The sequence below is a fragment of the Gymnogyps californianus genome, chromosome 12 (assembly GCF_018139145.2).
Source record: "Gymnogyps californianus isolate 813 chromosome 12, ASM1813914v2, whole genome shotgun sequence".
NCBI lineage: Eukaryota > Metazoa > Chordata > Aves > Accipitriformes > Cathartidae > Gymnogyps > Gymnogyps californianus.
The window spans coordinates 21,122,195-21,149,774 of record NC_059482.1 but is presented as its reverse complement, the minus strand read 5'-3'; the positions used below and the strand labels follow the sequence as shown (position 1 = coordinate 21,149,774).

Below are 27,580 nucleotides of genomic sequence, written 5' to 3'. Positions count from 1 at the left end.
GGCGTGCACAGCCGTCCTGCACCTCTGCACCACGGCACGACCGCTTCCTTAACATTTGTTTTAAAAGCCCATCTAGCTATATCTCCTCTTTCTGGACACAGGGTCCCGTTAACACTTTTGAAAACACACAGGTCAGCTAGAAAGGAGAAATAAAACACTGTAACTTTACCGGTGCAAGGAAGCATTACCTGGGCACGCAGACTTGATTTCGAAGAGCGTGGAGGAGGACAAATCTCCCCAAGATTTCAGTGTCAAGGGGGAGTGACTGACAAAAGCACATTACTGTAGCACCCCAGTGAGCATTCGGCGATCTCTGAGCAGTTGCTGGCTACGCAGTATCCCGTAAAGAAATGTTGGGGCCTCCAAGACCCAGTTAGACTCACCGTGGTTTCGTCTTCATGGAGCACCTGGTCGTAGCCACTCAGCGCGACGCAGAAAATGATCGCTGTGACATCCTCAAAGCAGTGAATCCACTTCTTGCGTTCTGACCGCTGGCCCCCGACATCAAAGAGCCTACGGCACAGGAGAAGACTGTCAGCACCCGCTCTTTCTTAGTTAAGTGGAAACTTTAGCAGTCTTGGCATTTTCTGACCATACGGTCCCTGGAAGGCTCCAAACACAGAGCAACAGGTCTTTCACCACTGGCTTGGTCTTCTCCTCCAGAGCCTGGAGCCAAGGAGGACCAGGAGGAGCAGTAACAGCTAGGGATGTGGGGATTTGTGGGAGAGCCTCAGCAGCGTGCTGGGTCCCAGAGGGTCTGCGGAGGTGGGGACCTCGTGCTCTTGAGTTTTATATGCTCTAAATACTGTGTGTGCAGCTTTCTGTCTTCATGCCCTCTCCTCTCTACTGGCTGGCATCATGAGGGTCAATATACAGCGTTAACCACATGCGATTGACCCACTTTAGAGAAAAGATTTGGCCAAATATTTTTACATTTATGAGCTTGATCAGACTTGGGGCTGATCCCATATTATACCTCCCAACAAAGCGGTGTCGTTTGGGTTAGAAGAAGGTACCGTGAGCTCCTGTCTTAAAGGCAGTGATTTTCAAGACAGGATTGTCAAACATCGCATATTGTTGACCCCCCCAAAATGCCGTGTCCTCTGCAGTGTGTTAACCAGCAATTTAACAATTTCTCCTTTGGGAGCTATGGGGAAACGCTGTGACAAAGAGATGCCTTGAAAATTTACCGGTACAGACAGTTTTAGACTAACCTGAAATGGAGGTTTTTGAATGTGAAGTGGGTTTCTACAATGCCAGTTGTTTTGACCCTGGTTCGGAGGATATCCTGCTCCGTGGGCTGGTAGTCTGCAGCTCCGATTCGATCTAAGCTGTCTAGGTAGCTAAGAGAAGAAGGGAAAAGAAAAAAAACAAACAGATAAGAATAAGACACACATTAATCTTTGTCAATCTCAGATGAATCCTTCAGCTTCCTATTAATCTTTTTCAATCTCATTTTTCATGGCTGAATGCATTGTAGTTAAAGGAAAAAAAAAATCCTATTCTGGGGAAAAAGAAATGTTAACAAACCCCACTAACCTAAGCATAAAATCTGATAGTGAACTGAAAGCAGGAAATTAAGTGTGCGTGTGTTGTGAGCCCTGATTGCAATCTGTGAAAATACACATTTTTAATATTACTTGCTATTTTTATTCCCTGAGGGATGAAGGTCCCAATCGGTCCATTGTGCTGGATCCTGCACACACACGTGCTTTTCTGCAAGTGTTTATTCAGGTAAGAGGTTGGAGCATATAGGTCTCGCTCCCAGAGCAGACAGGTCGAGTCACCTTTGGGAGATGCTTCTCTCTGCGCTGGGAAGGGAGGGAGACGGGGCGGCTTGCTCCGCCGAGATGCCTTGCTTTCAGTCAGCTCAAATGAAGGGAGCTGAATCTGCCCAAGCGAGTCACTGCTTCAGTTTGAAATCCAGCATAGGGCTGGGACTGCGGGAGATGCAGTGCTTGGACAAAATCCAGGGGCCCGCTTAGATGGTGATAATCTGGGAGTATAAATCGGGGTTTTTTGGGGGGTAGAGGGGAGATTTAGCTTTTTGAAACACTTGGATAGTTTTAAAACATTTACCCTTATTCTGCTCCAGGCTTAAAATCTATGAACATAGGCAATGCCTCCATGGGCTGAAGCTTTGGGTAGGAAGTCCTGTCTTTTGGCATGCAATGTTTTTGTAGAGGAACCCAACAGCTGTGCACACATGACCACAATCCATTTTTTCATCCACATTCAAGACAATTTTTCAAAACAACTCAGCCCAACTAAATATAATTTATAAAGAAAAGAGGAATTTGGATTACAATTTAACATGAATTATAAACACAGAGCTGCATCACACAGTAAAGTCTTTCTCACTGCCATTGAGCTGCACGCAGACACTCCAGTTCCTCTTAAGGGGGGTTTGAGGTGCATTACAGGGCCTAAATGCCCACCTCTAGCTCCAGGAGCATCAATCTAATGCATATGAGATGCTTTCAATATACTGTGAATATAATAAAGCAGGTCTGTGCATGAGCAGTGGTCTTGCCCTTCGATCTCTGTGCTTCTGGCAGCCTGGATGTCACCCAAAGAGGCAGCGGGGCAGGAATGACATGCCGGCAGCAGGAGGAGAGGGTACCCATTCAGGTGTTAGCCAGAGGATGGCAGCTTTGCCCAATGCAGCTTCCAGAGAATAAAGAGCAGTAAGAGGAGCTGCGCAGTCGTAGGGAAGGAAAAGACATTGTTGTCTCTGGTGAGTATGAGTTTACTGGTGAGCGCAAGAAGGTATGAGCTGGAACCATTCACGTAAGATAGCCATGATGTCTAAGCTTGACTTTCTCTTTCAGTTTAGATAAATGCAATTTTTTTTTTAACGTAGAGTGTGGGTTTAGTCCTGATGAGTAACCCAATCACACCAACTTGGTAGTGAGCACACTTCCCCCCGTGCCTTGCCAAAGCACACCCGGCTTGGCCTGAACGCGACGCCCTGTCCTGCTGCTGGAGATGCTTTCCCTGCTGCATCAGAAAGCAGGAAAAGGCTTTCCATTTGTGTCCTGGAGGGAGTGCTCTGAGCCAGGCCTCCGGAGCGTGTCCTGGGGCCATGCACTCTGCTAGGAGAGAAAACTCATTGCCACCGGCTTTCATGCCTACCCAGCTAGCCTGGAAAAACAAACAGACCACCAAACGCTACGCTAAGGTGAAAAAGAAACCTCACCCTGCTCACATCACATATTTTGGCTACCCATCGTATTTATCATTCATTTTTGCTAAAGAATTGCAAGAATCACGTCACCCAGAGGAAAGTATATAAGCTAAGCAGGCTTATTTTTGTTGTGCCCTTTTTCAAGCATTTAAAGCCATTGTGGGTTTGTGACAGATGCTCCCTTAATAGCCTTATGATGGGCCCTGGATGGATGAATGGGGCTTCATTTGAAATCAGATCCTCTGCTGTGACGGCTGAAGCCACGATCACTCATCTATTCACAACTGGTGTCAACTCCTGTTATTTAAGAGACAGCTGCATTTCTTCACATGTCCCCACAGACCGAGGCGGCTCTGCAGTGCTGTTATTCAGAGACCCAGGCTCTCCTCTGTCCTCAGGAACAAAATACTTCAAGGTGACAGTAAAAAGTGGAGGTGTAAGAGAGGGAAGGATTAGCTTTTCCTCTTGCGGCTCTTGGCAGAACCCTGAAGACTTCTATCGCTTCCTCCATCTTCATTTTCTGTATTTTCCAATGATTCAACTCTCTTCAATTTAACGTTCCCTATTAATTATTCTTGCCTTTGAGATCCTCCTTTAAAGCTGGGAGTGCAGCAAACGAAGAAATCTACTGCAAACTGGCCAAAGGACTCGGCGTCACAGCAGCACAGTGACGGAGGAGTTTGTTACTGTAATTACTGCCTTCAACCTGCGATGATCTGCTTGTGAACAGCAGCATCCTTTAAACCCCAGGCCATGTGCTGGGACTTCAGGGGGTTCTCACTCTCGCTACTGGCGTGCACAGCCTATGGCTTTTCCACGTGGCGATCCCCTTGGCTGCCCGACAGCGAATTAGCTCCAGATTTGATTTGATCCTGCATACAGCCTGGCTCTGAGGCTTGGAAAGCCTCACCTCCCTTCACGTCCTTGTCCGTGGAGGTGATGCAGCCTCACGTGCCTGGCTCCACCCGAGTTACTCTGGGGGATCGGAGGTTTGGGGGAGCTGACGCAGCCTGCCAGCCTCTCGAGGGGGCAGGATGAGAGCGATAGAGGGAGGAGAGCCAAGCAGGATCCATCCCATCCACCCTCTCCTCCCTGACAGCATCCAGCTTCCAATCCCAGTTGGGATATCTCCATAGGAACATCAGCTGGGGGGTCTCTAGCATCTGTCTGGGTGAGGGCACTGCTTCCCAGTGCTTAACTGGTGCTGTGACAGAGGAATACTCAGCATCCCCAATACTCAGCCTGTCCTGGCTTCAGGTGAGCTGAGCTCTGTGAGTCCAGTGCCTCGGGGTCACTCGCACGCTAGTGCATCCAGCCTGGCCACCAGGCACCCCAGCTCTGCTACCTGCGTGCCAACACACCCTTTGCCTTTTCTGTTAACTCCCCTCTTCATCTCCTTCCTCATTTCTAGTCTTTTCCATCATTCTCCATGTGTTTCTCAATGACTTAAATTCTTTCAGTTGCCTGGGTCTGCTTTTCGTCTGTTCCTGGTAGTCTCGATGAGGGTCAGCCATCAATTTATATGAAGGTATACAACATTTTCAGTGCTGGTTTTGAGGCTGCGTTCCAAAACTGTTTACTCCTCTGGCTGCTCTCCCCTGGAATTTCTCCCATCTCAGGCTGCAGCAGGTATTTTTTTTCCCTGGACTTGGCTGCAGCTGAGCTGGACCCCGTCGGTGCGTGCAGCCCACGAAGCTCAGCCGGAGGAGCGTGCCGCGGCACGGCTGCCACGCTAACATCCAGCTGCGGGAATGGGAAGCTCAGGCAGGCTGCTGTTTGGATGCCGAGCTGATTTTAGCTGCTGCTTGTTCTCCTCGGTTCTTGCTGGAGGTATCTCTGGGGCTTCACCGGAGCGCTGGTGCTCCCTGCCCATGCTGCTTGGAAGGACCTGCTGGTCTGCTGGGTGTGAGCTTGAGCTGGTGGAGGACGGGATGTGTTGGGGGTGCCACCTCTTTGGGAACAGGGAAACCCAAGTGGGGACAAATTGCTACACATGGCGCTGGATGACAGCACTCCTGGTATGCCCTTTGAACTGCAAATCTCAAGGCCAAACTGTTGCTAGAGATAATTAGTTGTTGAAGCCAACAGGCTTGATGACACATAGTCCCCTCAGAAGCTGGCATCTGTTTAACCAGCAGAAATAAGAGCACTTTGGAGGCTGCGGAGCGAGTGCTCGGCTCTCCTCCTTCTGCGTCATCTTCACTGCACAGCGCTGGCATCAGAGCTCCTTCCATTTCCCAGCTCCAGGGTTTGCACACTGGAGTGGCAGCATATCTGAAATGACACATCAGCTCTTATTTGCAGCCTGCCTTGCCCAGGGCTTGCAGGGGTTAAAAAAAGCTGAAGAAAGTTTAGAAGGTTTTTAAGTACATGAGTAACCCTCTAGCATTTATACTCCAGAGCCGAGCAGCTCCATTACTGCTTATATCTTTTATCTTAAATGCTTTGTTTTGAAGCAGATTGCAGGTTTCTGAGTCACTCAGTTTATCAGGCTCAGGGAGGTGAAGCCCGACTATATTACGCTGCTAAAAGCAAAATGCACAAGAAATGGCATTTCCCAAATACAGGGAGAGGAGCTCATCGAACTGAGGCTACGAAAGGCAGATGCTCTACAAGGACTAGCTGATATTGAATACCTTCACACGGTAATATTGAAAACAGCGAGTAAATATAGGTTCTTGCGCCTTCATTTGCTGTTTCCCACAGCATGTGGCAGCAGCGCTGTTGATGCCAGAGACACTGCACGGAGAAAGGACTGTTGTCTGAGTTATCCCATGGGAACAGACCGGTGGCAGCAGCCTACGTGCAGTGCGTGGATGGGGACCCCTCCCCAGGCACTCGGCCACCACGGGAACCTTCTCCCAGGATTGTACTGCCTGTGCCAAAGGCTCCGCTGGCTGCTTGCTTGGGTGAAGAAGTGTAGCTGAGGTTGCAGGCTGTGGTCAAAGCTGGATACCTGTGGCAAAGCTTACACAGACGTACATTCACATCTGTTGAGGTTAATGGCAATAAAACGGTTAAACGTCTGTTGCGTTTTTCTTGCCTCAAAGGTGACACCTTGGCAGTCTTTTTGCCGGCAGCATCCAGCTCGCACTGCGCACACCCGAGGTGCTCACACCGCGCCGACGCCGAGCTCACGTCCTCAGTGCTCGACAAGCTGCGGTGCAGCAGCGGCCACAGCCTGGGTCTTGGTCTGGGGCAGGTCTGCAGGCAGGGGAGGGGGAACTTCAGGAGAGCAAGCCTGGAGACAGCGGCATCTTCCCAGCTGCTCCTCCATCCTGCTGGTCCTGGCCTCTGTCCATGTCTCCTCCGTGAAGGAAAGGCTGTGTGGGGGATACCCCAGCCTCGTTTTGTTGGCTTGCATTGTATTTGATTGAAACAGCAGATCCCCATTTGTCAACAGACGCAGCTGAGTCACTGCTGGGTTATTTTCTACTCCGCGTACAGAGGCACTCGAGGGTCAGCTCCAACATCGTGTCCTGGCAAATGCCGAGTTTTTAATCAAGGTTGTCACAAGCAGGATCCATCTCATCTAACTCTAGATGCTTATGCGAAGATGTCTCCACCAGAGCACTCCTTCCTAGTTCATAGATGGAAGGTTTTCTGCATCTGAGCTTAGCTTGTACCTTAGCTTCTTCCTTTCTTTCACCGATGAACACACAGCTCAATGTATATTTAGCATTAAAACCATTTAGTATTTAGTGACTATAGAGTAAGGATTCAGAGGATAAGCACTGGGCTTAGGGAGTGTCAGTAGTGGCTCCACAACAGCATAGTAAACTCTTGTAGTATCTTCTAGCAGAAGAGAAAAACCATGTGGGTGCTGCTTCCCGAAGGTGTGATACAGCTTGGTATGGCTACTCAGGGCAGCCGGTGCTGGGCAAACACCCAGAGGTCGTGGCACCGCAGCGTTTTTCCTGCAGCTGCCATGCCCAGCCGTATCCGCTGTATTATTTTAGGGGAGGGGGAAAGACAAACCACAGCCCACTCTCAGAGCCCAGCACTCATCCAGCACGCACAGCGGTGATGCAACACGTGTCTTAAATAATCATCAGTTATGAAAGGCTTGAAAAGTAGCCAAGCAGTGGCATTGTGTCCCTTCAGAAACCACTCCCAGCTAAGGGTAGGGACCACGACATGCACACGCGTGCGCAGAGCCCTCCTGTCCTCCTAATGAAAGCCAGAAGGCGTTACATGCTGCTCCTCGGGCACTGCCAGGGGGGTTACGGCAGGCAGGAGGAAGAGACCTTAGGGGATAAGTAATTCAGCTAAGAGGGCAAGAGCATCGTCTGGCATTTTCTGAGCCGAGCCCAGAGAAGGAAGGTCTTGGGAATTTGCTCCTGGACTTTGGGCAACGCATTTTTTGTTTCTGGTTGTGTTCCCCCCTCAGGCAGTCCTGCCTCGACAGGAATTACATGAATGACATGAATCACACGGCAGGCTCTGCTGTCCTGCTGCTGCTCCTGATGATAAATCTCATCTCATGTCCAACCAGATGAGATACCGGCATGGACACTCCCCAGCTTCCCTCCCCTAAATCCAACGAGCGACAAGCCACTCCTGGTGCCTGCTTCTTGCAGGCTGCTAACAGCCGGAGTGATGGTCACCAGGCCCAGAGATTACTGGGGTTATTTTCCTGAATGAACTGTGCTGGATGCCCTGGGTTTTCCTTACTCTCCCCTGGGAAATGAGGAGGATGGTCCCTGCTATGAAAGGATGGTGCCAAATCTTGACAGAAGGGGTGCTATGTTGCGATGCATTTTTTTTTTTTTGCCCTGCACTGAAGCAGGGCTGTATAGGGCTTGTACATCAAGATCAACTTGACGAGTTGATATTAATACTAATGATAGGCAGGAGGAATGAACAGAAGCAGGTTGGAGTTTAGCTGTCCTAGTTAGACTTGCAGTTTTCCAAGGCATGACTGGATCCAGAATAATTTTTAGCATCACGTGTGGATGAGCAGAGTCACTGAATAGCAACCGTATAACAAAGCTACTTCAGGACATAAAGGGTCTCCAGGCATAAGCTGCTGGCTGGCTTTGCTCACGGGTGGCGGTTTGGTCAGCAACATATCACGGTCTTGTTACTGCTGGAATAAAAGGACACTGTGGTACAGTTTGAGTTTGTGACCAGAGAGCTCTGGCTGGGGGAGAGGTGGGCTTTGGAGGAAAAGCCAACGCTAACAACCTACTCAGAAATGGTTTTGGAGCGGCCCTGGGAAAGCAGATGTGGGCTCATCTTTCTGCAAGGAAATTTGAAAACTGGACGGCATGTAAGAAGGGATGATATTGGAGCCCTTACGAAAGAGAAAAACGATGTGTCTGGATCAGATCAATGACCCACCTAGCTTAACTAGTGTCCACGAGCAGATGTTGAGGGAAGAGTACGAGTACAGGGCAAGTATGCAGTACTCAGACAGTTTTCCCAGCCTCCAATACTTCATATGGGTAACGGAGTTTCAAAGAGAAGGGTGATATCTTTATATTTGTTACCGCTCAATGATTTTTCTTCCAGAAATTTGTCTAGGTGCTTTTTGAAGCAATGTAAACTTCTAACAGCCACATCTGCAGCAAGGAATTTCCCAGCTCAGCTACCCTGTCTGTGAAAAACTGCCTCTTTCTGGTTTTTAAACTGCCATGTCAGTTTACTGTCATTAACTTTGTCAATTATTGTATGGGAACAGCTGTCCTTTCTCTCCTCCCTATTCCCCACTTGTTTCTCTGTAGACATCTCTGTAGACTATCCGAGATGGGGAAAGGAGGAAGCCACAACTGCCTTGTTCCATATGTAACCGTCTGCTTTACGGTCACTTAATATGATGCTACTTGGAGAACCACCCAGTTTAACGCCAGCCCCCTCGGAGCTGCTGCATGGGCAGATCTGGTGAACATGTTTTGCTAGCAGTGGTGCGATCCCTTTTAGAAGTGTCCTCATCTGGGCAATACCCCTGTTTATATAAAGCCTCTGTGATTTAAATCATTGTTTAGCACACAGCCGCTGACCACAGGGCACCCTCGCCTTTGTTTTATAAGCAAAAGATTTTTACGGGGGCTGGCTGAATCTTTCCAGCAGCGCTATGTAAATCCGAGCCCGCTGGGATGATGCATGGCTCAGGCTGTGCAAGGTCTTCTCGCCCGGTGGCCCTGCACGCAGGTGTCCTCCGCACACCGGGGCAGACGCAGGCACTAATCGAACTTCGGCTGAAGCAGAGGAACGCTCGACAGCTCCAGTCTACCTCTTGCTTTATGTAAGCCTCTGCTTCCTTCTGATGACCAGCTCTGAAGGACAGTAGCTGAGCTGGAGCAGGGATGAGGTGTGGTGGGAGTCAGCACCCTGGAAGCGAGCAGGATCTACACCTAAACCTTTACGCAACAGAGTAAGTGGGTTTGATGCCCTTTTTTTTTTTTCTCCAGGACTGCTGTTATAAACCTGCTGACAGTGAAGCTGATGGCTTTCTATACCGTTAAAAAAAAAAAAAAGAAGAAAGAAAGGAAAGAAAAGGAGAGGCTAAATATAAGCCACGGGGAGTTTGGGATAATGAAGGGCTTGTACTGGGAAGGAGCCCTGATCAGAGGACGCAGCCCCCGCGCTGCAGCGGGGCTCCCGATGCATCCGCAGGAGGCGGCGGGTTCACCTGCACGCACTCGGCCGCGCAGCCCAAACAGGGGAGAGACATCAACAAACCCAGCCTGCCGCGGCCACAGTCCCCCAGCGAGCATGCCGACAAAGGCACAGAGGCTCGCTCGCCCCAGCGCTCCTTACATTGCACGGCGGCCGATTTGATTTGGCCCCAAGGCAATCTCACGAGCTAATTACTCAGAATTACTCCAACCCTGGAAAGCAGACAGCTGTGACCGCAGATGAAACCAGTCCCATGGACTTTAACCTTTTGATCAGCCACTGGCCAGAGAGATTCATCAGGCTGTGCACGAAGGCCCAGGACATCTATTTACACACTTGTGGCAGTAGGGAAAGTAGCATTAACATCTCCATTTCTAAGCTGGAAGGAAAAAAATAGGTACAGCTGCAGTGTTTTTGTAGTGCTAGGTGTCTGTCTGCAGCAGGGGTAGCACTGGTGAGGGATTTAGATCTAATGCTACGAAGGAAAGCATTAGTTAATGAGATCTGCGCTCTCGTATCAAGTAGATAGAGGACGCCCGTAGCTGGATGACGGCGCAATTACGAAGAGTGGGGTGGGTCTGTCGGGAGCTGACTTCAATCAGAGGCCTCATTTATCCACTCACCGTGCTGAGGAAGATGCGTTGCTGTTGACAGAGTGGGAATCATGTTTCTGGATCTTCTCATCTGTCCATTTTCCTGACCTATTAGCAAGCTATGGGGATTTCTGCTTTCAAATCCCATTTAAGCATCCCTGCCAGAAACCGTGGGTACCAAAATCAGCCACTGCTCTGCCGTGGACAGATGTGACCCACAGCTAGCAAAAACAAAACCTGGAAATTTTACCCTTGGCTGCACGCTAAAAATGTCTTAGTTATCCCAGACATAGGTGGATCTCTTGGGCGTGTAAAATCTGTGCTATGCAAATGGACTTTCTGGTCCTTCTCAGCAGCTGTCAGGCTGAGGCTCCTCCGAGAACAGCTTTGCTTGTGGTATTTTGGTTTCAGTCCAGGCCGGATCCAGAAGCAGAGACACGTAAGAGAAAATTCATGGAGTTTCTCATCCCTTTAGAAAACATTCAGCCGAATCATTGTTAGGAGGAAATTTGTTTGCCATATATCAAAATAGCTCGATCGTTCCCACCAGGGAAGGCTGTCACCTGGGCCAGGCTGGGCTGGCGAGACATCCTGCTGACCACCCACTTTTCCTTTCTCCCTCTCTTACGGACACGAACAACCTCAGAGAGGTCTGTAATTGTAGCGTCCTGTCGCCACACAATCACCCCTGGAGGGTTAGGCTCCTGCAGCCCACCGAACAGCGGTTCGGGTTGCTCCCAGGTCTCTGCAGGAACGAGCTGATCCCTGTGTTCAGCTGAAAATGCATCAGGGACGTGTGCATGATAAAATCAGTTTGGGATACTCTGTACGGGACAGCCCGGCCCACAGAGCTGGTGTGGCTTTGTGGGAGATGAGCTGAGGATACCACCTCCAAGGCATGTTCCTCCACGAGGGCTGGGGACAGCTACTGTCTCTGCACTTGAGGTTGTGCAGAGACTTTCCCACGTGCCCTGGGGACACGTCCCTGCCCGAAGCAGCCTCTGCTGTCTGCCCATGGACCTGCCAGTGACCACATCTCTTGGGAGCGAGTCGTGGGCCAAGGTGCTGCAGTAAGCCAGGTGGACGGACCAGGAGTTCCTGCCTGCTTGGTGGGAGAAGTTTGAACCGACCCAGGAGCACTTCACTTCCAGTGGGAGGATGGAGCTGGCCTGGAGCAGCGTTAGGTCCAGAAAACATCAGGAGTTCTTCCAGACAACGCAGACTTTATTGCCAGTAAATGCTTTTTCTGAGCTTCCTCTTGGCCACAGAAGGGGAGGAGAGCATCTCGAGCAGATGGCTGGTTAGCACAAGCATCGCCCTTGCCCAGCCCGCACTTCTGCGCTCTCTGCTGCTGGAGCACCTCAGCTCTTGCTGAGCATGATTGATGTGTCCTCCCAACCTCCCACTGGAGCAGGGAAATGTTATTAATCACACTTGATTTAGGAGGAATATAAGTATTAAGGGGATAGATGATTTGCCTGAGGACATGACGGGAAGCCTGTGGTGGCACTTGGAAGTCAGTTTGGGTTCCCTAAATCGCAGTCAGGAGCTTTAAACACAAGACCTTTCCGTACTGAGTTTTATAACCGTTAAGCAATATTCTTCCACGCTTTTAATAGGGATTTTGCCCATGTAGGGGCAGATACTCTAAGGCTGGTAGAAATTTGCCAGCCTATTATAAGAAAGAAATACGTTCCCAACATAAAGAGCAGCCTATAAAATGGTGCTACAAGTGATGATGAAATCGTAAGTTAACCCAAGAATTTGAATAGGGATAAATAAATACCTTTTTTTTTTTTTTGGTGAACAAAGAAGGCTGAAAATGGATGTTGTCATGTACTTTTCTGCTCCATCCAACATAATTTCATGCATTCCTATATGGATTTTGATGAGTTCTGCAGATCAATGATGCTGCATTTAAACACAAGCTAAGCAGTAATTACAGATGCATGCAAGATTTATTCATCTGGTGGCACTGCACCAGCTGATGGAAGGATCAGCCGTACCCAATCAATGTTTGAAGCTTCTCAAAATAAAGAGCTTTTTGGCTCCCACTGCAAAGTGAAAATAAAAATAACGCCCTGATTCCCAGGAGTGCCCCCTTATGTCCGTACAGGGAGGGCTGCAGGACAGGTCTGGGTCGCATCTGCACTGTTGCTCACTAGGCCTTGCCTTTACACATCCGTATATGTTGTTCACATTAGGTCTCCTTTACGCACTCACTGCATGACTCACTCGTCCCCAGGGCTGAGGATTGAACTGATGAGATTTAAGGCATAAGTGAGGAAAAAGGAGGAGGATGAGCAGTGTGGAGGAAGGAGCCAGGGAGCCGGCAGCCAGTGTTCCCCAGGATCATCTCCCGTGTGCAAGAGGGCATCCAGGCTCGGGGTGCACGAGCAGGGAGCCAGCGTGACGTGGCACGCTGCAGTGCGAAGGGAGCAGCTGGGGGACTGCAGTCGAAACCACGGAGGTGCGTAATGTGGCTCTGTTGTTATGGGAACATGTGGCAGGGGATGCAAGGTAGCATGTTTAAAGGCAGATACTGGATTTCGTCCAATTTTTCTTCAGGTTTTCCCTGTTGATGTAGGCTATACGTCCATATAGGAGCTCTCCCCTCCCGTGGAGCAAAGGTGCTTGCTCCCCACTGTCACCGCAAGATGCCCTGATGAGCCAGGGAGTCCGATGCTGCGATGCTCTTTGCTGGGACTTCAGCCTAATCCTACAGACTTCAGTGCTAATCCTACACCCAGATTTCTCGTCAAGCTGGTGGAAAGCAGCAACACATCAAGCAGAGTCCGCAGGGTCAAAGCAAAACCTACAGCCCTCCCATGGTACTTCTGTTCTGGGGCAAGGGAAGATAAAGAGCGGGATGAATGGACTGAACCAGGCAGACCCGGGGTTTGGGCAGCTCTTTCAGACCCTCAGATGGGTGCCTGCACAGAAGTCAGACAAACCCTTGGTAAGATAAACAGGTCGTGCGGGTGACCTCTGTGCATTTAGCACATTTCTATTTACTACCAACTATTTTAAGCAGATGCTCTTAAGTTCCCATAGTGATGGCAGATGTCTGAATGAACACAGCAGGGCTGAGCCTCGCTGCCCTGCCTTGTGTGCTCCACTTCAAAGGAAGCTCCGCTGGTGCTGGGAAGCACAGGCAAGCGGGAAACCCATCCAGCCCTGCCCAGGTAGGTGGGAAGAGGTTGCCCAGAGGTATGCCCGGGGTGTCCTGAGCTGAAAGTTCCCCTCCGTCACCTTCAGGACTTGCACTGCCAACGCTGCGTGCAGGTGGGTCCTGGCTGAGGCTCTGGATCATGAGATGCAGCTCTTTATTGTGGGTGGGGAAGAGGCTCTTACGTCCTTAAGGGTTGTCCCCTGGGCAGGATACAGGTAGTTGAGCTACAGGGTAGAAATGTGTAGCCTTTTTTCCTGAGTTTATTTGTAACTTCTATATTTGTGTCATTTCTTTGTTTACATATTTTTGTTCAATGAGATAACTCCTCTGGGGATTTCTTAATGCAAAGTTGCTGCTTCCAATGTTAGTTTAATTTGAGCAAAGATTTTTTTTTTTGCCTGGACTCAGTTACCAATTCCCAGCTCTCAGCAGATGTTAGCTAGTGTCAGCCTCCTCTTTCTCCTTCTTTCCTCTATTCCTGCCCGTTGCAGACTTGGCCTCACTGTTCAGCACACTCCCTGGTGCAGTATTTCTCATGTTGGGGATTGCAAGACCGTGGAGCTGTTTAACTGAAAATGTTTTAACTGACATTAACGCTGCTCAGTAGGATGTACTGGCTGGTATTTTCCTGAACGAGGATTTGGAAATGGTTCTTATGCTATCGTCAAACCTTACGTACCAAGAGCAATACTGAGGGATTGGGAAATGCTGATTTATGCCATTAGAAGTGCTGTCAGAGCCTCAGAGCTACAGTGACTGATCGCAGGGTGTTTCATGGCCTGGGCTTACAATTTTGGAGCACCGAATTTCTTTTCAATGCTGGCGCTCCCAGCAAACCTGCTGCTCAACGTAGCCCAGCAGGGAAGGGGTTACAGCGAGGCAAAGTGCATCATAAATCCCCAGCAAGGCTTGGACTAACCGCCAAAACCCAAGCTGACACTTCCTTGGCGTGGCTCCACGGTGCGGTTTGTGCCTGGTTTCTTTCTGCCCTGTATCCCCTCCCTCTCCTCTCAGCAGCATGGAGAAGGTGCTGCCTAAAATCTAGGCTCAGCACCGTTTCTCTTCTTTTTTCCCAATAAATTCAGCCCCAAAAGAGACCCGCAGGGACCTCGGAGGATGGGCCTTCTCCAGGCACTCAAGCATTTAAATGCATTAAACATATCGGAGGTGGGGAGGGTGTAAGCATGAGGATTTTGGCACAAGGACGGGTGTTCGCTCTGCTGTACTCCAGCCTCCTTCTGCTCTGAACTGTGCTGTTGCGACCGAGCTAAGCAGCTCTGCCCAGAGCCTGTGCCCGCAGAGCGGAGTGAGTGTGTGCCCGTCCACAACAGCCCACGCAGAATTGCCCCGAGAGCCTGAGCACGGGCTGCCGGGGGGTCAGAGGCATGTGGGAAATCATAGGGTTTTCTGATGGGGGCTGGCAAAATAGGAGTTGTGGGTTTGGATCTGTGTGTTATGCCAGTGGTCTGAAGGCAAGGAACAGATCTGGAGAAGGTGAAATAATAGTTTATACACAGTCTCAGAGTTGTTCTTACTCTAATAGATAGTCAGAGTAAAAGCTACAGGTGAATGAACTGATACAGACCTAGCACTAGCTCTGTGTGTTGCAGGGGAAAAAAAAAAAGAAAAAAAGATAATAATAGGAAAAGGTCAAAAATCTGCCTAAAGTGTATATCTGGCTCACTGTGCTGGCTGGGCTCATGCCCAGCTTGTACGGGAGAGTGGCACGCAAGGCAGTAATGCGGCCACGTCACATTTGGCTGCCTTCGGTTCCCCTGCCCAAATCAACGATCGTCTCATCAGCACATGCATTGGGAAAAAAACAGGTACAAACCCCTTGTCAGGTCTCCAAGAGAGGGAGGAGGCAGGAAGGCCAGCCCTGGCACTGACCCAGCCCTGGAGTGGGCCACAGCCGGGCGACACGTCCCCCCGCCCAGCTCCTGCCGACTTTGCGGAGCCGGAGGCATCGGCCTGGGGAGCAGCCGTGCCTGCCACTCTCCGCAGGGCTGCTAATGAAATCCCAAGGGAAAGCACAGCCCTTCTCGCCTGCCCGGCCATGCTGCCTGTGGCCAAACACCTCCGGTGCCAGGTCTCCTCCGAGATGCCCCACGTACGCACCGTATGCACGGCACTGGCCGTGCCCAAACACGTGCCCATGCTGCCGAGCCCTGGCTGCGTCTTCTACACAGAGAAAGAAACCCTGTATTTCCCCCTTTCCCACCTAAAAAGCAGTAGGAAATCAATGGCTGGGGGTTAAATATTGGCTCAGTGCTTGGCCTGGATAAGCAAGAAACAAAGTGGTGTTTGTTACAGGGCTAATTAGAGCTATTATATCAATTAGTCTGTGAAATGATCAGTGCCCAGGGCTCCACCAGGCGAATCCTGATTCCGGCAGGACTGTCTTGGCTGAGTGCTGGGACTCTGCTCCCATGGGGCTCACCTGGACACCCCCTGCCATGCTCTGCCCGCCTGCCCAACCCAAGGGGCTCCTGCCTCGCTCTGCTGCTGCCTTCGCTGCTCTTGTCACCATGGACATCAGCGTCGCATAAATAGGAGCATGTTTATTGTCCCTGTTGGGGAACTGAGACGAGGAGCTTCAACCTGCTGACCGATGGGCACCACGGGCTCTCGGCGGGTCCCGGGGAGCTCTGCCTTCCTACCAGGGGCCGTGCCACCCTCCCTTTGTGGGCACAGCTCTGGGTGCTTCATCCCCATCATTGCCGAGTCCTGTGATTTTATGGCAAGTGTCACAATGTTTGCTACCTTTTTTTTTTTCCCCTTCATTTTTGTTCTCTCTTAAAGCCTCAGCCCCTCAAGGCTGGATATTAGATGGACTATTTGCTTAAGGAAATAAAAAAGGAATTGCCAGCTCTCCTGTTCACAGACAAAAGGCTTTAAAGTATAAGCCAGAGGGCTTAGGAAGCAGCAGATAAAAGCAATTTTCCAATGGTTGTCTTAATATGTATGGAAAAACGGGGGCTTTTTAGCTAAGCTCATGATTGGTTTTGGATTTAACTCCTAACCTTAAACACCTGAGCATGGGGGTGCTGTACTGCTCCCCCTCTTCTAGTGGGGGTGAGCGTGTGTGTTCACGGGCTGGACCCCAAGAGAGGGCAGGGGGGAATGGCAGCGGCTGCACACCTCTAGCAGTCACTCAAATGCTTTTTGGGCTCTCTTATGCCATGAGGCCTGATGAATCGCACCGCCCCGGCACAGCACACCCCCTGAGCCGGGGCAGGATGGGGGACGGGGTGACTGACGGAGGAATCGTACCTCCTGCGGTCAGGGGAGGAGAGCGTCGCGCTGAGAAACCCGGGGCAAGGAAAGGCTGGTGGCCGTGAAAACATGAAGGAGGGGGAAAGGGAGGTAACTGCATCCTGAGTGCACGGAGCTTTTCTGCCCTGCCTGGCAGCACTTGTCCTGGGCTGGAGTGGCTCCTCCTGAGCTGTTCATCCCATGGCCGGTGGCAGGCAGCTCTGCCCGAGAGCTCCCAACGCGCTGCTGTGCGCTCCCCGGACCACAGCAAAGTCCCTTTGCAACTTTTCTGTCCAAACCGGGGTGACTTCTGGGACAGGAGCTGGGGAGGAAGGGGGGCAGCATCTCCCTGTCACACTGTCGCCGCTGCTGCCTGCAGACCTGTGTGGAAGACGGCTTCCTCCATCCGAGAGCCCGGCTACAAAGAAATTCCCACATTCCTGCCATTCTTTGCCATTTAAGGATTTCAAACGGACAGCAAATACGTCGGGAAACCATGCACCACCACCGCGCTCGCCTCCCAGCATCGCAGACGGTGCCAGACCTGACGCCAGTCGTGTGAAGAAGAGCCACGGCATGGTGGTCTCCTGACAGCTTTGCCTGCAGACACACTGCAGAACCACGAGACTGAGAGCAGCCGGCCGGTCCTCACCTGGCCACATGCACTGCAGGGGGACAGGGCTTCTTACAGCCCCTGGTGACCGATGAGCTGGATGCCGACTAGCTGGCATGAAGCAGGAATTACCCACGCAGAGGGACATCTGCCTTGCTAGAGCTACCCGATTCCCTAAGGAGCTTCAAACAGCAAGAGGATGCCCCAAGAGCCTCGCTGGTAGGAGACACCCCATCTCCTGCCCTCACCCTGTATGAGTGATGCTGTTTGTCTTGCAGGGCAGGCTGTGATGGCGGAGCTGGGGGCGCGCGGTACGTCAAACTGCAAGGTGCAGAAAGGGAGAGGGAAGCTTGGGCTCCCTGGCTCTGCAGGAGAGGAGGAGCAGGAGCTGCGGGTTCCCAGGAGAGCCTGGACTCCCCCCGGCTGTGGAGCTGCATCCCGGCACTGCCGTCCCCCGGCGTGGGAAGGAGGTTGGGGTGAAAGGTGGGAGACGGCAGTGATGGATGGGCGAGCTGCATGGCATGAGCGCTGCCTGCCGAAAGGCAGAGCTGGTGGGAGAGGGGGGCTGCGGACAGCAGTTGGGGTAGCAGTGAAAAAACAAACTGAACCGAACAAAAAAAAAAAACCAAACCCCAACCCCAACCCTTGGCGGCAGCCTGCCAGCTCCAGCTGGTTTCATAAGGACGTTTCAGCCTAAAAATACACAAATACTCAGCCAAAAAAAGTCAAATCTTTCTGCACCAAATCTGTCACCCACAGCCCTTCGCAAGGCAGAAAGAAATTCCTGTTGAGTCTGTCAGTCGGTGATGAGAACAGATTATCCAGGGTTCAAGACTGTGGTTCAGCAAGGTTTCCTTGGGGGTGAATGCCCTGTGCTGTGTTTATCGGTGGTGCTGGCTGCTCCTCATCTCTAAGCAAAATGTGAAAAGAGAAGAGATTGTTCCCCAATTCTGGCAGCGTCCCCTCCTCCAGGCAGCGTGAACTACTGCCTGGCTCCTACCCTTTCGGGCGGGAGCTTTGCCAAAAGTGGGACAGCCTTGATTGGTATCGTGGGTCATTAAATAGCAATTTATTTAGTCAAGATGTCAAGATTTTTACTAATCCCCGGGCCAAAGACAACATTGTTATGATGTGACATGGCAATGAAAAACGGCAGGGAGGTAGCAGGTACTGCTACGTCTTTGTCCCTGAGGAATGAACTACCTACGTAACTTCTCTGCTCCTCCTTGCAGTGCAGTATGTGTTATCTCCTGGGTCTCTTCAGACAGATCTTAGAGAGATTTTTGGGGGTAAAGGAGGATTAGGAGCGGGGAAGTGACAACACTATACCACCAGTTTTTGCCCGCAAGATCCATATCTAAAAAGGTGCTGGGTTTTTAGTGGAGCTGGCTGCAGAATTTGCTATTTCAGATGGAAAGGCAGCGAGCAAAGCATCGGAGCTCTGGTTCAGCTGGTGAATGCTTTCCTGGATGTTCCCACGTCACTGGGTGCTGCCACAAGCTCTGCTTTAAAGCCCAGCTCTGTAGCTTCTCCTCTTCACGGAAGAAGTTAAGTGGGGGAGCGATGGCATCTCAGATACCTTCACACAGACTGAGAGGGGATATAGTCCTTCAGAAACCAGGTGTTCACAAGGGACAGGACCTCCTGCTTTTCCTTCTTCATTTTCCTTAGAGTTTGCATGAGGTCCAGCCAGGAAATGTCTTTTGAGACAGTTCCCCCTTTCCCCAATGACTTGCATGTGTGCCTTGGAAAGGGTAAAGGGAAAAGCCTGGCTCTGGGACTAAGCTTCTGGGTGGCCTCTCCTCTGCGGAGAGGTTGTGCCCCAGGAGAGAGAAGGTCTGCTGGAGCTCTCCTCTGTGCCGGTGCCTGAGAGGAGCCAAGCAAGGTGGGCATTATAACAAGTGGCATGATGTCTTATGATGGAGCTATGTTATGCAGAAAGTCCTGCAGACCTCTGCTCTCCCTGCTTGTGAGTTTTCTGGTGAGGAAACTCAGTCCTCACGCTCTCCTGGCAATGTTGGTGGGATGGGAAGGTGAGCATTGCTTAACACCCGCCTTCAAGATACCATGCTTTGGGCCAACAGAGGCAGTCCCTGGAGAGATTGCACCCAATTTTGGTGAAATTGAGTCTCCAGGTGGATGAAGACTGAGGGTGAGATGTTGGAAAAATCCAGCTGATTTCAAAGGCAACGTCTTTCCTGTTGTGCCCTTCCTCCAGCTCACACTCAGCTCTAGGTGTAGCCATATAACGATAGCGATTCCTTAATTTATGAGGATAATAATGAAGCCTGAGACCTCTACCAAGCCCTGCTGGACTCCGACAGGCTGATGCTCAGCCTGCCCCCATCTCCCCCACCTCACACTTACCAGAAACAGCCCTACTCCAGAGCTGGCACCAGCAGACGTCGCAGAGCTGCTCCTCCCTGGAAATCTATTTGCATCTCATTTGTGGGAACTGAGCAAGGCTGGTGATTCCAGTTAACCAGCTCTGGCCTTTATGAGCTGTTTTGTTTTGCTTATTGAAGGGGGAACTTAATTATTCAAAGCTGGTGGGCATATTTACTTACAGGGGTAAATTAAACCATAAATTCAGACAAATGTATCTACATCTCCGCTTGTGATGTATTTTCCCTTTCTGGTGCTCGGGCTCCAAGACACAAAGGTGGGTTGTTCAATAAACAGCGCAACGCAAGTCATCCCAATTAATTGGATTGTTCATTTATGCTGCTACTCCCTCCAATTAAATGCAAGGGAGCGCAAGTGACAGGCACGAGTAAGACGGGCACGCAGAAAACCATATTCTAATGCAAAAGCTGTGATGAGAAAATGGAATCTACACACCTGATGGGAATATTAATGCAAAACCTTGACCTATAATTTTTCTTTCTTCAGCCTGAGAGAGCCAGCAACAATTGCAGCTCATTAAAATGGACCATGTCCTGACAGTCGTGCATAATGCCCACGTCCCGCAAGTCCCATGGTCTAAACGTTTGCCTTGCTGGTGAAGCCAGCATTTTAGACCATGGGACTTGATAAAGCTGCATGGTCCTGCATGGCTAGGAACAGGAGACTGCAGCCAACCCTGAAGACCCCTTCTCCCTTTTAAACCCAGTGTCATGAGAGAAAGAGCAAGGGGAAAAAAACAAAAGACAAACCCAAAAGTGCCGGTTTGGATTGGACCTCTGGAGTTCATCTGGACCATCCCCCTGTTCAAAGCAGGGCCAACTTCAAAGTTAAATTCAGTTAACTTCAAAGTTAAATTCAGTTTGAAAGTTAGCTCAGGTGCCTCAGTGTTGAGTATTTCCAAGGATGGAGATTTTACAGCCTCTCTGGGCAGCCTGTTCCAATGCTGCCTTGTCGGGGCTCAATCTGGAAGCTGTTCACCACATCACAACAACATCTGGCTCCACTTTCTTAACTGTTTTCGTGAAGCAAAGTGTGTGTTGGCATGTGGGATGCAATAAGTATCAGTAGGGAAGGTGATACCATCATGCAAAGACAATTCTTTTGCAAGGAAAAGAGATCAGAAAACAGTCCCACATGAGATGATAGGGTGAGAAGGAAGGCACTGCAGTATTTTATTCTGAGTTTGCCGCTTTTCTATAAGGCACTGCCAGAGGAGTTCTTGAAGACAGAGCGACCAAAGTGTTGTCCAGTTTGGGCTTGGTATTTGGCCCAGACTTGAGATGTCAGGGCTGCGGTTAGCTATGGTAGAGCAGCAGCCACAATTGCATCTCTCTTTCTCCACTGAGCAGTGAGGTCTGTATCCCTCTCCGGAGGCATTCTCCCTCCCTTCACTCCCTATGGAGAGAGCCAAAGGCAACAAGCTTCCTAGCCCTGACACCTCTGATATGTGTGAAGATGGATGAGTTGAATGCAGGCCTAAAATATTTTACATTTTCACGGTAGTTTCACAGCCCTGGCATTATCAAATGATCTTTCAATGTACTTGGAAGCAGGAGGAGAATAACTTGAGATGGATTCTGGCTTTTTTGTGTCTGTGTACTTGCAAACTGTCTCTGCCTACACATCTTGCAGGGCCTGTGCCTGTTTGGATATGTACACAATGAAAACGGGTGCTCGTGTGGATGCTCCGTCTGCTCCATTCCCCCCCTGAAGTTTGGAGGCCATTCAAAGCAGGTCCCCATCCCTGCGTGGTTAAGATCAAACTTGCTCTATGCACTGTACTCCACTGACCAGGCTAGTTAGGAACTCAAGGCTAGGAAACACAAGACAATCTTAAAATCTGAACAAAAGTAGGAGATTAAGGAAACCAGCTGGAAACCTCTATTTTGCTGATTTTGAAAGCAAAATGTCGGTCACAGATGTGCTTCCACAGACAGAAACTGGCTAGGGAAGAAAAAGACATCAGCAGTGCTCAGGCTCTTTGATGATCAGAGGTAGATTTAGCTCCTAGGCATGGAGACAAGAAAGGAAGAGGAGACGAAGCAGGAATAAAAACATAATCAAGAGATTAGGAATGTGGAACTCAACCCACCCATAAATTTGCCTTAGGGAATGATGAAAAAATGCAGTAATGAAAAAAGATGAAACCAACTGCTACATCTTACTCTCTTCCCTTCTCTCACTGTCCTTATGGTTCTACTTTTTGCTGTCCAAGACACAGGAGGCCCATTACAGAACCTCCCCTCTTCCTCGGTCATGTTTTTTCTTTGCAAAAGTGCTGTTTTCTACTGTTCCTTCGCAGTAGCTATGAAATCCTTGCTAAGGACAGGCTGACTTTAGAGCCTAAAAGAAGCAAAGCTTTGCAGGGAAGTCCAAACCGTTAGGCAGGCATGCATAGCAGAGTAGAAAGCAATGCGCTCCTGCCCATCTTTGATAGAATAGAAGACCTACTAGTCACTTCTTGTTTAGGCTAATACAAAATATTAGATCTATTTTCAGTGAAATTAATGATAGACTAGTAAGAGCCACGCTGCTAGCTCCTGCAGGTTGTTGATCAGCCTGTAACTTGGTCTCCCAGGGGCCGCAACGGAACGCCTGTTGTTCCAGCCATTTAAAAAAACTCAAGGTAAAGCACTGGAAGAGCAATGTAGGACAACGGCAGCACTGCCTCGGAGAAGCCCAAGTGGTGGTTCCGTAGAAATAGCCAGGCAGTGGAGGGGGCTTTCTGAAAAGCATTCAGGGCATTCAGCGGGTGGTTTCTGGGGTGAAGGGAAGTGCCTGGACCGCTCCTGAAGGTCCCACCTGTGCTGGCCATGACAGGACCTGGTCGCGTGGTGCCTTCAGGCTTTGTGACACGTGCTGAGCAGCCGTGGAATGTGAACTCTGACTCCTGCAGCAAACTTCCCTCCTGCCAGTGAAACACCAGTCCCTATGGCTTAACATCAAGCGAAGCCTGAAATAAGAGCGATGCTAGTCCAGCACACTGCCCGTCACTGTTTTTCAAACTTCGGGGAACTTCGGATTCAGTTCTCGTCTGGAATTTATTTTTCTCAGCCCTAATGAAAACAGATTTTGTAGTTGATAGTGTTTTAAATCCACTATCAGTGTCAATAAAGATAAGCCCTTTCCCAGGGGGGAAAAAACCCAGAAAACTGTCTCAAATCTTTCATTCATGCAGAAGAAAACAACCCCAAAGCATTGAAGGATTAAATGAAAAATATGCCTCTTTTCACTGGGAGTCCACTGGGCGTGAATAAGTGCCAACTGAGCTCTCACTTGCATCACCATCTGGTGTGATGGCACCAGGGCCTGGAGGGGCAGCAGGACGCGTTACCGTGCCCTGCCCTGTGACAGCATCTCTGGTGACGGAACCACCAGAAGCTCCTAAATGGCAGCAGGTCCGTAAATGCGAAGGACTTTGTTATCTTCAGCTTCGCCATCTGACCTAGCCCAGAGAAAACAAGTGTCCAGCCACAGCACGATTCACAGCGTGGCGAAGGAGGGAGGCAGCACAGCCCTCCCCCGGCAAGGAGGATCCTGCATCCTCCTCTGGATGCAAGAGATTTTGTTAAAGACACCGAAATTCATTTTGCTGGGCTGCAGCCGCGCGTTGATATTGCTGTGAATACCACAGCACAGAGCCTCTTCAGTTGATGTCTAGAAACTGCTTGTGGTTTCAGAGCTCTTGCTGATGAATTGCCCAGCAGCTGGTCACATTGGGAGGGCTATGCTTATTATTTTCAACCGCTATCTTGCATGGAAGGAAAATCAAAATACTTTCCTCAAGGTAATTGGCTCTAAAACAATTGAAGAATTTTCCACAAGGTTGTAATGCAATTAGGACTGGTATTTAATATAATTTATATCTCTAAAGGTATGTTTATGCCATCAGACCCTTCCTTTGTGAAAAAAAAATAAAAAAATAAAATTGCTGGCAAGAGAAGGCTGATTTTGCTATTACAGGCAATGAAATATAGATTAAACATGGATGTCCACCTAGTAGTGATTAAAAGGCAGCATAATGTCAGGATCATCACTGAGAGGCAGTCGCTCGCGGTGAGAAATGGTTGGGCAGGATGCTGTGACACCAAGCACACATCTGCAGGTTTCCCATTCGGTTTTCGGTCAATGCCAAGTGGTGTGTCATCACTCACCTTCTGCTGCAGCACCGCAAGAGCAGAAATAATCCTGCGCTCCCTAACTGCCCTGCCAGCTTGGATGGGAGGAGCTGGTGCAGACTGGGGACGATCGGGCCCACCACACAGAACAAAACCATCAGCCACGCCGGTGCTTGGGTTCGTGTTTTGATAGATATCCAGGGAAACCCTAAGCAGAGATGCCAGACAATCCAAACACGCAGTAACAACTCCAGAAGTGCATGAGTCAGCTGGTGAACTTGTTGACACAGAATACTGTGAAAGCCAAAAGTGTGGACGTAGCATTCCCCTCTCACCATTTGGGGAAACCTCTATTTCCCTGACTACCAATAGGTCCAAGGATATAACTGGGGAAACGATCACCCTGCGCTTACTTGTTCCTTATGCTTATACTTAACCACATTTTACTGACTGCTGCCCAGGACACAGTACAGGGCCAGGGGACATTTTGCCTGCCTGCAACAGCTGCTGTGATTGAAATTATGGGATGAAACACTTTGGCCTCGTTGCCTAGATGGAGGCAAACAGATTGGATGAATTATCATTAGAAATGGGTCTGAACTGAAACTGGGGAGGCACTCAATGTTTCTTCAGAGCCAGAGCAGCCGTTTAGTGGTAGATGTCCTGTCCTTATGACAGGATGAACCAGAGCCATGGATTTAGACAATCACCATTAAAAAAATCTGGATATGGTCCCTAATGGTAGAGATGCCACCTGACTGTATTATCGGAATAACGCAATGCCACTGTAAAAGCAAAGATGTCCGTTACCCTTGGTTGTAATCCAGCTGCCTATCAGTACAGTGTATGACTATCTGAAAAGCAAACCCAAGAGCTGTACTGCTATGCAAAGCAGGTGATCACACCCTTCTGTCATCTATCAGACAAATGAAGAAGCCATCAGCCACGTCCACGGGTTGGTCTGCCTCTGCTCACTAGATCCGTGTTTGTAGGAACCTACCTTGAGCCGTTTGGGAGCAGTTTGGGAACCTGGCCTTGGGGTCATGGACCTGACCCCAGACTGGCCAGAGGGGACCTTAATGTCCTGCCTGATCCTTTCTGCCTTGCAGCAGCCTGTGACACAACACACACCCCAGTCTGTAAGCAGAACCGTGTTCGGATCCACTGCTATGAGGTCATTAACTCCAGTTAAAACTTTACCAAGCCCAAATGCAGCTTCGTAACACAAAAGACTATGGATAGGGATACTCACTATTGGGCCGAGTCGTTAAGTTGATATTCCCGGGACCGGTTGAAGCATTCTTGGATCCCAGAGTCTGCCCAGAGTCTCATCATAGCTGACAGCAGCTCTGGAGAGAAGGGCTCTGTGTCCTCCATCCGACTTACGACATCGCAGACCATCTTGGCATCAGCCTGCAGAGGAAAGAAACAAGAGGTCACACAGATGCTCAAGGCAGAATTGGGAGGCAGAGATTTCAGAAACAGTTCACCAAACCGTCAGGAGTAAAGAGGCTGCGTTTCTCGGGATGGGGCTTTAGGATCCACACTGTATGATCCAGCAGAAAGGGCAAAAAGAGGATGGAGCAAGGAAGCCACAAGGAAAGAGGTTATTTGTGCAATCCACCTCACGTCAACAAATATTTCTATTCAGCAGACAAACCGGTTGGCACTGAGTATGTGTGGAGCTTCTTGGGAACAGAAGGAAATTCATATATGTACAAGTATATTTTAAATTGTTAGCAAAGTGAGGCATACCCTGCAATGATACCTTTTTTAACCAAGTGTGTAACCTTGCTGAAGTAGGGGCCGTTTGTATCAGAAAGGACAGCAGAAAGGCTCCAGAAACAATTTTTTTCAGATGCTGGTTTATTGCTTTTCCCGGATTCTTGTTCTTTGCTATGAGCCCCTGCTACAGGGGCTAATTCATGTTAACACAGACCACCTCGGCTGGCTGTCGTGCTTTGTGACTCAGAGGGAGAGGAATCTCCCGCGGTTAAGGAGCACGGCAGAGAGGGCAGGGCCAGCTGGCTGTTTTCAGGTGGAATCTTTTTTGGTGAGAAAAAATGATTCGCTGGAACAGCAACTTTTCCTGGAGGATAGTGTTCTGACACAACTCGGGTCCAGAAGATGTCTCAGATTTAGGATGGGAACGTCTAGACAGCCTTGGAATAGCCGAGTTCAGCCCTACTGTAACAGTCCACAGTGGCTGATGCTTCACTCATTTGCGAAGCAGGACATCCAAAGTCATGACCCCCCTCTGCTTGCTTTGCAGTAAGTGGATCTCCCACCCACCCCCCCAGACTCCTGAAACTCCGAGGGTTTTGGCTAATCTGCAGAGTTTTTCTTTCATTGCTTTTAAAATTTTTGAGAAGTCTCATATTTCTACCAGCTGAAACAAAACCAATTATTATTGCTGTAATTAATTGGAAGAGAGGAGCTCTTATTCCTTACATGTGCTTACAGAAAACTAGTGAAGACAACCTCCTTGTTTTATTACTGTTTCTCTTGTCTGCTAGGTTGAACCCATTCTTGGACAAACGCAGGTGGAAGTCTTCGCCTTCCCAGGGTGTTTGGTCTAAATCAGCAAAGGCTGACCAGAAACACAAGTCTCGCAAAGGGGAACGCAGGCAGTGCCCACGCTTTGCTGTCACTGTCCCATGGACATCCCCTGTCCATCACGGCAACCTGTCTCATGAGCACAAAGCCACCCGCAGTTGGGCGGGCGGCTCCTGGGGAGCCCGTGCATTGCCTGCTGCAGGAGCTCCTACATCCTTCCTGGCTACAACGGGCTCTGTCCTGTTCCTCTGCCCTGCCCGGTGCTGCTGATGCTCCTGTCTGATGCTCAGATTTAGCAGCTATGATGGGAACAGCCCAACGGCTGAATAGGTTATTCCCGCCTGAGCACTAGCACTGGAGACTGAAGCTGCTGGAGATTTCAACGCTCAGAGAAAGACTCTCAAGTCCCCTGAGCATCCAGTCTTTATGGACTGAAGAAGTCTCAGTACTGTATGGAGACACCATCCCATAGAACTTAATGGGGTGGCGTCTCTATGCTTTGAAGACTTTATGAACATGAAGTCTTTCTGGCAGAATACTTAACTTCACATTTTAGTGCCCAGGAATCCTCCCAGCCCTCTGTACAGACTCTGCTCATTTTGGAGAAATAGTGTTGGTGACTCACACCTCAAAGCCAAAACAAACGAAGAACCTTGAAGAGTTCAGTTAATTTCAAAAGCTTGTTTTCTGCCCCGGAGTGCTTCGTGAGCTCAGTGAATATTCATAAATCATCAGTACGGTTTGCCTGCCCTGCTGGAGCTGTAATTCTGCTCTTTTCACAGACTCTAAATAACACAAAGCCTGCTAATGGCCAGTCCACTCGGGGCTGCCGTCTGGCGTGGCCCCATTATTTGTGCATGGGTGGTACAGAAAAAGCATCCATGCTTTCAGTCAGGTAGGAAGGAGGTTTTTCATATGTCATCTTGACTACTAGGGGGGATTACAGGTGTAAGTCACAGATCTGTCCATCTGTCTGTGATGGCAAAGTACATTTGAAGCTCTCCAGCTGTTATGGGCAGGGTTTGGGCTGCTTCTGAGCTTTGTGGACTTAACTGCAGG

At 49.8% G+C, this 27,580-nt stretch overlaps 1 protein-coding gene across 2 annotated transcripts in view; it reads right to left on the bottom strand.

The window, feature by feature from the left end:
* The window catches only part of LOC127020961 (guanine nucleotide-binding protein G(o) subunit alpha), a 133,605-nt gene that overhangs the window by 12,056 nt on the left and 93,969 nt on the right, over positions 1–27,580 (bottom strand). Inside the window, exons 5-8 of one of the 2 annotated variants that reach the window (XM_050903833.1) lie at positions 26,202–26,225; positions 25,218–25,312; positions 1,215–1,343; positions 384–513 (exon numbers count right to left, since the gene is read on the bottom strand). In XM_050903833.1, coding sequence (XP_050759790.1) covers positions 384–513; positions 1,215–1,343; positions 25,218–25,312; positions 26,202–26,225 — 378 coding nt within the window. Of the gene's footprint in view, positions 1–383; positions 514–1,214; positions 1,344–25,217; positions 25,379–26,201; positions 26,226–27,580 lie in introns of both variants that reach the window. The other variant, XM_050903832.1, reaches the window with a different exon arrangement.